The sequence below is a fragment of the Megalobrama amblycephala genome, linkage group LG7 (assembly GCF_018812025.1).
Source record: "Megalobrama amblycephala isolate DHTTF-2021 linkage group LG7, ASM1881202v1, whole genome shotgun sequence".
Taxonomy (NCBI): Eukaryota; Metazoa; Chordata; class Actinopteri; order Cypriniformes; family Xenocyprididae; genus Megalobrama; species Megalobrama amblycephala.
In genome coordinates, this window is record NC_063050.1 from 56,417,160 (window position 1) to 56,429,200 (window position 12,041).

The 12,041-nt window shown below is 35.9% G+C and overlaps 1 protein-coding gene across 2 annotated transcripts in view; it reads right to left on the minus strand.

Moving 5' to 3' along the window:
* Positions 1–12,041, minus strand: part of zgc:152904 (uncharacterized protein LOC767777 homolog) — a 299,456-nt gene that overhangs the window by 69,815 nt on the left and 217,600 nt on the right. For both annotated transcript variants that reach the window (XM_048198199.1, XM_048198198.1), the window contains exon 2: positions 6,200–6,274. In XM_048198199.1, the coding sequence (XP_048054156.1) occupies positions 6,200–6,274 (75 nt within the window). The remainder of the gene's footprint in view (positions 1–6,199; positions 6,275–12,041) is intronic.

The window sequence follows — 12,041 nt, forward strand, 5'->3', positions numbered from 1 at the left end:
AGCGCCGGAGTCCCGGGGCAGGTCACGAATGGAGGAACTGGAGAAGGTTGTTAGCGGGTTCGAGGGTGATGTTGTTAGAAAGATAAGAGTTTCATGGACAGAACAGGTGAGAAACCCAGTGGAGGTTCAATCTGTTGAGTTAATTGAGGTGATGTTGGTGTTATTTGCATCACTAGATCTGCATTGTGCATGAATTTTTACACTTCTCCAGCTCTTTGCATGTGTATTTTTCAACTTTAGCTCTTTTAACCATGTTTTCACTCAACAAAAAGAGTGCAGAATACTCTGTTCACCTGGAGCGGAATTGGAACAATTCACCAAAAAAGGTTTTTTTTTTTTTTTACACTCACCCACATTTTCAAACCCAAATAACATTTTTTATTAACTTTTTTTCATGGAATGCAAAAGAACTATCATAAATCTAACAAGACATTTCATGCAATTTTAAAGAAAAATACAAAAATTTACAGTCCTTGGAAGTGAAAAAGAACAAGCAACTGACATTCCCAGATCACATTTGATGGTTTTTCATTGAAATAATTGTTTTTTAGTCTTTCGTTATGTTGCATGAACATCAAGGTTTTGTGATAGATCTCATGTTGTTGAATGTTTATTGCATTACTTTATTGGTGTGTGTTACATTTATGGTGTTTCTTTTATATATATACAGTACAGTCCAAAAGTTTGGAACCACTAAGATTTTTAATGTTTTTAAAAGAAGTTTCGTCTGCTCACCAAGGCTACATTTATTTAATTAAAAATACAGTAAAAACAGTAATATTGTGAAATATTATTACAATTTAAAATAACTGTTTTCTATTTTAATATATTTTAAACTGTCATTTATTCCTGTGATCAAAGCTGAATTTTCAGCATCATTACTCCAGTCTTCAGTGTCACATGATCCTTCAGAAATCATTCTAATATGCTGATCTGCTGCTCAAGAAACATTTAATGTGTACAATTGTACAAAATATTTGTGTACAATATTTTTTTTCAGGATTATTTGATGAATAGAAAGTTCAAAAGAACAGTGTTTATCTGAAATCTAATCTTTTGTAACATTATAAATGTCTTTACTGCCACTTTTGATTGATTTAATGCATCCTTGCTGAATAAAAGTATTCATTTCTTTAATTTCTTTTCAAAAAAATAAAAATAAAATTCTTACTGACCCCAAACTTTTGAACGGTAGTGTATAATGCTACAGAAACTTTGTATTTCAGATAAATGCTGTTCTTTTGAACTTTCTATTCATCAAGGAATCCTGAAAAAAAAGTACACAACTGTTTTCAACATTGGAAATAATCATAAATGTTTCTTGAGCAGCAAATCAGCATATTAGAATGATTTCTGAAGGATCATGTGACACTGAAGACTGGAGTAATGATGCTGAAAATTCAGCTTTGCATCACAGGAATAAATTACTTTGTCAAATATATTTAAATAGTACACAGTTATTTTAAATTGTAATAATATTTCACAATATTACTGTTTTTTACTGTATTTTTAATTAAATTAATGTAGCCTTGGTGAGCAGACAAAACTTCTTTTAAAAACATTAAAAATCTTAGTGGTTCCAAACTTTTGGACTGTACTGTATATATATCCTTCAGCTTGTGGAAAAGCTATTTGCGATGAACTTTGATTCACCATTTGTCTTTCTCTTTATTGATAGTATGTGTTGCAGTCAAGACCACCTAAACCCGAGACCAAGACCAGAACTCATCTAAAAGATCCATATCATCTGTATGTGAAATGATATTTAATCAATAAATGCAATTACAGTAATAAGACACTATATAGAGCTGTTATCAATCAAATCACTAACAATAAAATGCATCTTTGCATTGCAGAGAAGGCACAGAAGTTACATCTGAATTGGTACAATTACACCTGCATAAATAATATTGAGATTAATGTTTTAAAAATTTTGAATAGAGGAATATGATAGAAAAATAAAACGATAGGTCAACTTTTAAATATGAAACTGAAACCGCAAGTAGGTGGCAACAAAACACTTACTGAGTCATTCATTCAAGCGATTTGTTCAAAGCAGCTGATTCATTTAGTCACGAAACACTGCAGCGTGCTGCTTGAAAAGCACAACAGTTCTGTTATGGATTTGTTTTGAACTATTTTCATTGCTGAAATAGCAAGAACGTCTATGTAAAATGAAAGTCACTTAATGTGTATTGATCATTTGTATAAAATCAATATCACGTTTTTAATTGTGCTCATATTCATGAAAACCGCTCTCTTGCTCTTGTGATATTGCTTAATTATATCCTACACTATAATATAAAAAACAAGATCTCGTAGAAGTACTTTTTTGTAATCATATCTTAAATCTGTGAGCATTTGACACAATCCTGCACTGATTTTGATCTCGGCACAACAGTAACAAAAGAAATCACATTAGAAATAAGTTATTGATTGCATTTTAATCAGTAGGTTTTACATCAAATCACATTAATGATGTTAAGAAATAAATCAGACAGACAATTTAGTGATTTCCTCGAGGTTGTGACCTTGACCGGCCTTGAGATCCCGAGTCCTCTTATTGTGAGACTGAAACAAGACCAAGTCTCGAGTATTACAACACTACACCATAAAAACACACCATAAAATTAGTCCACATGACCCATTCAACACACTCCAAGTCTTTTAAAATGAGTGTCAGGTTTTGTGTGAGGAACAGACACAGATTTAATTTGCTATTAGCTGAAAATCTTCTCACCGTAGCACATTTCTGGCGATGACAATGTTCATTAATAATTCTATTTAATTCAGAAGAAGTCATTCGGACAGGTGCTATTCTGCTATAGTGAGGCTTTTATGGTTTTTTGAGATTTTTTTGGGCTAAACTAACACATTGGACCCCATTTAAACCCATTCCACAACTTTTCTCATATCACATTTACGGCTAATGCACATTCAAAACCAACAAACAGTTTCAAAAGTGATGCACAATAATATGTGTCGACCATCACACAGGAAACTGTATTTGTAACCTTAGAAATCCCCAAACTGCTTAGCGGTGAAGTTAGTGAAATATCAGTGTGTTGAAGTGCTTTCTGTCCTTATGAAATGATTTATGATGTCTCGATGTCCCCGTGGGGCAGACGGCCGCTCTCTCGCCCCCTCGCCCTCGCAGCGTCTCTCTGATCAATGTTTTCCCGGTTGTTTTCGCTCTGTATATTGATAGAGCTCCGCCGAGACGCTTCCCGCTCAGACGCGCAGTGAAATTCACAGAAGCCAATGCATTTAGGGGCGGCTGGCGTATGAGCGACGGAAAGAAATCAATTTGTTGTCATGGCAACACCACGTCGTCCATGTGGGTAATCGGGCGATGAAAAAGTTAATCACTCCGCTGTCATACTGAGATCCAACAGGTGAATCAACAGGTGGGCAGAGAAATTCAAGAGGCGAAATGACAAAATGTGCTCAAACCACTAAACAATTATATATATATATTTATAACCTGACAGGGCAAACAAGATCAAATCAAAAAAACTAAAACACAACAAAACATTTTCGTTACTTGAAATATAATAAACATTTAAACTTATTTTTTTAACTTGTTGCCAAAGCAACGTCTCATTTTCATTTAGCTTACAAAAATTAATAAATAAAATAAATAAATAATATATGTGTATATATATATATATATATATATATATATATATATATATATAAACATTTTTAAAAAATGACAAAAGCAAAAAAAAAAAAAAAATATATATATATTTATTATAAAAAAATTTAAAAAAAATGACAAAAGCACACAGCAAAATTACTAAAATTTTTAAAATAAAATGAAAACAGAAAATATAAAAATAATTCAAAATGTTAATAAAATGTTAATAAAACCTATAATAGTATCTCAATTATATATAATGATAAAACAGTGTTATTTTAATATATTTTGTTCAATTGCAAAAAAAAATAACAGTATTCAATTAAGTTTCTATAATCCATAAATCAAGGAAATAGAAAAAAAAAATAGAGAGAGACAAATAACTACAATATAAATGAATAAATAAAGGGTGCAAGCGGGACGTAGAAACATAAAAATAAATAATACAAGTTATATTTGTTATATTTGAAATAAATAATTGGTAAAGTCTCCAATATTGCCAATGTACAATTTTACAGTAAACATAACCATAAAGTTGGGTTTCTTATTAGAATACTTGCATTAATGAATGTGAAATTTGGTCAAAAATAAGAGTTAATTAATTAATTATAATAAAAAAAAGTTATTACTTTTTTTAAATAAACTTGTTTTTATTATCTTCAGAATAATTAGTGAAGACAGAAAGTCACATTAAAGTGAGAAACAAAAGTCCAATGCCAAAATAAGTGTTAGATAGTTTATTTTATTATGTTTGAAATTATTTACTGGATAAAATCTGTGGATAAGTTCTAATATGATGCTTCTGTGGTAACAAGCACACTTTCCCAGCAAATCAATCAAACTTTTTCTGTGTGTTTTTATATAAACATTCATAGTGCTGCAAATGAAAAATAAAAATCTAGTGACGTTTAAAGAGGCGTCACACATGCAGTGATTTACAACTACATGAGCTTCAGTGAGTTTGGAGCAGTAATGCATCTTATTTATGATCAGATTTTTGGAAGTTATAGTCACAAGATAAGCAAGTCAGCATTGCATACTTTTTTCCAAAGATGTATTCAGTGATTGCCTTTTCTGTGAAGGATATATATGATGCATTTCGCTTCACAAACATCCTTTGCATCAGGAGTGCATGAATCTGTCTACATGTGCAGATCCCTAGGTTTTGGAACAGAGCGTTAATAAGGCCACGTTCACACTGTCAGTGTCTGGGATTGACGGGATGTCTCGAAATGTACCATTCGATGTACCGTCTCGAATACTGTCTGTATGAACGTGGAACGAGAGTCGCTCCTGTAAACACCTGACCTGTGTGTGAACGTAACCATATTAAAGACTCAAATACAGGACCGACAACTGTATTCTGCTGCTGTGAGAATGTTAAATAACACGTAATATAATGTTCAGTGACTGTAAATAATGCTCACGTCTTGAAACGGCAGGTTTGCTTTCTGAACACAATAACAGCAGTGACCTTCACTTCTGCTCTCATACTGTTATTGTGTCTTGTACGGGAACACACACACACACACACACACACACACACACACACACACACACACACACACACACACACACACACACACACACACACAAACACACACACACACCTCTTAAAGGGACAACAGTATAAAGATGTGTTAAGAAAGCATATCCCACAATTTTACAAAGTTTAGTGTATATTTTGAATATTATTATTGCACTTTTCTCTTATTTCTGCAATGAAAACAGAAAGCGAAAGATTCATTATTTTCTGTCTAGAATCTGTGAGATCATATTCATATTCCTAAAATCAAATCTCTATTAAACTAATGAGAGATGAGCAATAGTTTTTTTTTTTTCAATTATTGTGAATAATTTAAAATGTTTTTGTAACATTTTCACTCTGTTAACTCAGTTATATTTTATAATCTTACTGTGTTCATTACAGAAAACACAGACACATTTACTGTGTTGCATAATTGTCGCCTTGAGCTTATTTTTTCATGTTTACTGCATATTCAGTGGCTCTGAAAGTTTCTGAAGATAATTGCGAGTCTGCTGTCGCCGACAGACATTTCACTGTCGCTCAGAGGTTTGGGGTCTCTTTTTACGAAATGAATACTTTTATTCAGCAAGGACTCGTTAAATTGATCAAAAGTGACATTAAAGACATTTATAATGTTACAAAAGATTCTATTTCAAATAAATGCTGTTCTTTTGAACTTTCTATTCATCAAAGAATCCTGAACATAAATGAATCAAGGTTGATAATACTCAGAAAGAAGCCATCATATTAGAATGATTTCTGAAGGATCATGTGACACTGAAGACTGGAGTAATGATGCTGAAAATTCAGCTTTGATCAGTGGATATAAATTATAATTTACTATATATTCACATAGAAAACAGCTATTTTAAATTTTAATAATATTTCACAATTTTGAATGTATTTTTGATCAAATAAACACAGCCTTGGTGAGCAGAAGAGACTTTTTGAGAGAATATACTGCCGGTTTTAGGTCACACTCATCTAGAAACATGGTGTGAGGGATTATTGAGTTAATATTCAGTTCTTACCTGTGCATGTGAAGAATTTAGACTCTCCGACACTCAGTTCCACTTTATTGAGTGATATTGCCACCTGAAGCACAGCTGGGAAAGAGAGAGAGAGACACACAGTTATTCATCACAGTCAAGACACATTTCTTTCTACAGCGCTTTATACAATACAGACTGATTCAAAGCAGCTTCACAGGAAAATAACAGCGCAAATGTGGTAAAATTCATCAATATCATCACAATCAGAGTCTGAACAAGTAGAAAATGAGGCCAATAATTTCACATTCATGAACTGCCTCACACTGCGCTTGGATTTGCACTCAAAAGTCTGAGATCTCAATATGAACGTGTTTCATCAAGTGCACTGAAAAAAAAGGTGTAGAAATAATAAACTTTACATGAAGCCCTTATAATACATTTTAAAAGTAATTTTACTGCATTAACTATGCACCTTATAATGCACTGCATGTTTCATGAATGACTGTAACAATACAGTTCTCATGCATTATAATACTTATGGTGTGCCTTTAGAAAGTATAATGCATTAAAACACGTGACAGAACCGATTTCAGATGTCATTTGAGATACAATGCATTATAACATACAGTACACTCTAACAAAATGCTGGGTTAAAACAACCCAAGTTGGGTTGAAAATGGACAAACTCAGCAAGTTGTTTTAACCCAGAGACTGGGTTGTTTTGACCCAGCGATAGCGGATGGGTTGTTTTAACCCAGCGAATGGGTTGTTTTAACCCAGCAATAGCGATTGGGTTGTTTTAACCCAGCGATTGGGTTGTTTTAACCCAGTGATTGGGTTGTTTTAACCCAGTGATAGCGATTGGGTTGTTTTAACCCAGCAATTGGGTTGTTTTAACCCAGCGATTGGGTTGTTTTAACCCAGCGATTGGGTTGTTTTAACCCAGTGATAGCGATTGGGTTGTTTTAACCCAGCGATTGGGTTGTTTTAACCCAGCGATTGGGTTGTTTTAACCCAGCGATTGGGTTGTTTTGACCCAGCGAATGGGTTGTTTTGACCCAGCGATAGCGGATGGGTTGTTTTAACCCAGCGAATGGGTTGTTTTAACCCAGCGATAGCGATGTTTTGACCCAGCGATAGTGAATGGGTTGATTTAACCCAGCAATAGCGATTGGGTTGTTTTAACCCAGCGATTGGGTTGTTTTGACCCAGCGATAGCGGATGGGTTGTTTTAACCCAGCGAATGGGTTGTTTTAACCCAGCGATAGCGATGTTTTGAACCAGCGATAGTGAATGGGTTGTTTTAACCCAGCAATAGCGATTGGGTTGTTTTAACCCAGCGATTGGGTTGTTTTAACCCAGTGATTGGGTTGTTTTAACCCAGTGATAGCGATTGGGTTGTTTTAACCCAGCAATTGGGTTGTTTTAACCCAGCGATTGGGTTGTTTTAACCCAGTTATTGGGTTGTTTTAACCCAGCGATTGGGTTGTTTTAACCCAGCGATAGCGATGTTTTGACCCAGGGATAGCGAATGGGTTGTTTTAACCCAGCAATAGCGATTGGGTTGTTTTAACCCAGCGATTGGGTTGTTTTAACCCAGTGATTGGGTTGTTTTAACCCAGTGATAGCGATTGGGTTGTTTTAACCCAGCAATTGGGTTGTTTTAACCCAGCGATTGGGTTGTTTTAACCCAGCGATTGGGTTGTTTTAACCCAGTGACTGGGTTGTTTTAACCCAGCGATTGGGTTGTTTTAACCCAGCGATTGGTTGTTTTAACCCAGCGATTGGGTTGTTTTAACCCAGCGATTGGGTTGTTTTGACCCAGCGAATGGGTTGTTTTGACCCAGCGATAGCGGATGGGTTGTTTTAACCCAGCGAATGGGTTGTTTTAACCCAGCGATAGCGATGTTTTGACCCAGCGATAGTGAATGGGTTGATTTAACCCAGCAATAGCGATTGGGTTGTTTTAACCCAGCGATTGGGTTGTTTTGACCCAGCGATAGCGGATGGGTTGTTTTAACCCAGCGAATGGGTTGTTTTAACCCAGCGATAGCGATGTTTTGACCCAGCGATAGTGAATGGGTTGTTTTAACCCAGCAATAGCGATTGGGTTGTTTTAACCCAGCGATTGGGTTGTTTTAACCCAGTGATTGGGTTGTTTTAACCCAGTGATAGCGATTGGGTTGTTTTAACCCAGCAATTGGGTTGTTTTAACCCAGCGATTGGGTTGTTTTAACCCAGTTATTGGGTTGTTTTAACCCAGCGATTGGGTTGTTTTAACCCAGCGATAGCGATGTTTTGACCCAGCGATAGTGAATGGGTTGTTTTAACCCAGCGATAGCGATTGGGTTGTTTTAACCTAGCGATTGGGTTGTTTTAACCCAGCAATTGGGTTGTTTTAACCTAGCGATTGGGTTGTTTTAACCCAGCGATAGTGAATGGGTTGTTTTAACCCAGCGATAGCGATTGGGTTGTTTTAACCCAGTGATTGGGTTGTTTCAACCCAGCGATTGGGTTTGGGTTGTTTTAACCCAGCGATAGCGATGTTTTGAACCCAGCGATAGCGATTGGGTTGTTTTAACCTAGCGATTGGGTTGTTTTAACCCAGCAATTGGGTTGTTTTAACCTAGCGATTGGGTTGTTTTAACCCAGCGATAGTGAATGGGTTGTTTTAACCCAGCGATAGCGATTGGGTTGTTTTAACCTAGCGATTGGGTTGTTTTAACCCAGCGATTGGGTTGTTTTAACCCAGCGATTGGGTTGTTTTAACCCAGCGATAGCGTTTGGGTTGTTTTAACCCAGCGATAGCGATGTTTTGACCCAGCGATAGTGAATTGGTTGTTTTAACCCAGCGATAGCGATTGGGTTGTTTTAACCTAGCGATTGGGTTGTTTTAACCCAGCGATAGCGTTTGGGTTGTTTTAACCCAGCGATAGCGATGTTTTGACCCAGCGATAGTGAATTGGTTGTTTTAACCCAGCGATAGCGATTGGGTTGTTTTAACCTAGCGATTGGGTTGTTTTAACCCAGCGATTGGGTTGTTTTAACCCAGCGATTGGGTTGTTTTAACCCAGTGATTGGGTTGTTTTAACCCAGCGATAGTGATTGGGTTGTTTTAACACAGCGATAGTGATTGGGTTGTTTTAACCCAGCGATTGGGTTGTTTTAACCCAGTGATTGGGTTGTTTTAACCCAGCGATAGCGAATGGGTTGTTTTAACCCAGCAATTGGGTTGTTTAAACCCAGCAATAGCAATGTTTTGACCCAGCGATAGCAAATGGGTTGTTTTTATTTAACTCAACTATTGTTTAAAAATGGCAGTATTTCTTGCATAAAATTAAGTCAAAGTATGTTGGAAATGAACATTTATTAATATGTTTAATACATAAACATTTATTAATAAGTTTAAAGAATAATAATTAAACAATAAACATTTATTAAATTGCTTATTAATAAATGTTCACCTTTTGATTATTATTGTTTCCTCTAGTAATTATGTGTCTGATTTTTAATTTCCAACATATTTTTGGTTCATTTTAACCCAGACATATAGTCATTTTTAAACAATAGTTGAGTTAAATAAAACTACCCAGCACGTCGGGAAAACAGTTAACCCAACCACTGGGTTAGTCCATTTTCAACCCAACTTGGGTTGTTTTTAACCCAGCATTTTTTTAGAGTGTACAAATACCTTTATAAAGCATTATACATAAAGGTTTTAAGTAAAGTGTTAACAAAATTGCTAGTAAATTTCACAAGCACATTGAATTAAACATGCAATTTGAAGTAGAAAATCAGAAATAGTATTTTCTAATCCTAAAAATCTTTAACTGCAACTTTGAAAAATCACTGTTTACAGTGTGATCAGAGCTGCTTTATATTCATTTTACAGCTCTATACTCTTTACCGGTGATTCATATCTGCTATTTTTACTCCTAATGAACTTTACAAACATCTGAGACAAACATCTTCATATTTAAATGAAACATGACTTCTGTCTCCTGAGCTACGAAAGGACTTTTGGATGAACAGAATGTGAATAAACCAACTTTAATCTTTCAGATTTTGCTTTACATTTGCTATTCAGATCTTGTGAATCAACCCAGCAGGAGTCTGCACTGCAAAAATGATGTTCTTCCTCAGTATTTCTGACTTGTTTTCCAGCACAAATATCTAAACATTCTTAAATCAAGATGCGTTTACTTGAAGCAATATGACTGAAGATATATTGGACCATCTGCTATTAGGGTTAGAAAAAAATAAACTTGTTTTCCTTTAAATGAAGGAAAATTCTCCAGTAAATGTATCTTGATTTAAGAATGTTTAGAAATTTGGAAAACAAGACAGAAGATTTTTGCAGGTCATCAATATGACAGAAAGCAGCCTATAGATGGCAGTAAGGCGATGGCAGCGCGGTTCCTCCACGGTCGCTGTGTAAATCTTTAACACGTCAAGCGCGCTGCTGATTTATTCCTCTCAGGGATGCGGGAGGAGAGGAACCAGCCTGTCCTTTCAACGTTGGCCTGTTGTCGTTTTTCGCGCTCCAACCGCACCTCGTCTCCTCAGACTCTGCTAACCGCTGGCACGTCTGGCGAGGACGTCTAATTTGGGAAGCCACGGGCTGATTAATGACCAAAGCACAGCCCTGAACTTCGCAATTAGAGACTACGGCTGGCAAAGGACTGAGTTTGATGGCTGCCACCTGAGGTGGAAAGGAAATGTCACTAGAGCCATAAGAGGCAAATGTGTGTGTGCGTGCGCACTCATTTTGCATTTTAAAGCCTGAAAATTAAAATTCTGTCATCATTTATTCACTCTAAACCTGTATGACTTCTTCTGTGGAGCGCAAACGAATGACAGAATTCGTAAACTTCAAGTCTTTGGCGTGTAACTGAGGAATAGAAGTGAATTAATGATCCAGATGCTGTTCGGAGACAATAAAAAAACAAGCCTGTTTGTCGGACTAATCGGATTAGTGCGTTCATTCAAAGACGGCCGTTTGGCAGGTGTGAAAATTAATCTGAAATCGTGCCCACGCAAAATAATAAAACACAAACCTGTGCAAGTAATTAAACTCCAGAAGAGTTACAGCAACATAATGCACATAAACATCACTTCTAACAAGCTCGATTCAGCTTAGCAGAACAGATTTCACAAATAAATTAGTATTTAGGTGAGCGTCACAGAACATTCAGTGGGAAAAATATTATTCTTACTTTATACCGGAATTTTTAAATGTTTTTGAAACTTGATCTCATCAAAACTGCATTTATTTGATCAGAAAAAAATCAGTAAAATCAGTAAAATTGTGAAATATTATTCTAATTTAAAACAGCTGTTTTCTATGTGAATATATAATAAAGTGTAATTTATATCCAGCGATCAAAGCTGAATTTTCAGCATCATTACTCCAGTCTTCAGTGTCACATGATCCTTCAGAAATCATTCTAATATGATGATTTGCTGCTCAAGAAACATTTATGATTATTCCATGAGACTTCACAACTAATCATTTAGCTATTATTTAGTTATGTATAACCTTCACCAAGTCATTAACATTCAGAACTTCACCTTATTTTAACTGTAATTAAGCACATAGACGGGACTCGCCGCGAGGCAAACGACACTCGCGCTGTAATTGACTGTGATTTGACAGAGAAATTTACGGGCCGCGTGAGTCTCCCCGAGCCGGAGCGCCACAGAGACACGCCACAAGAGTGGCAGTGCATGCTGGGATGCCTTTCCGAACTGAAAGGGGGGGTTTGTGTAACACAGACACATGCTGAGACGCCCTCAGGCGTAAATACGGCTGCTGCCGCTCGACTCCAGAGAAGAAGTTTTGTGTCAGCGTTCCTTTTCATATTTCTGTGAGCGCGTCGAT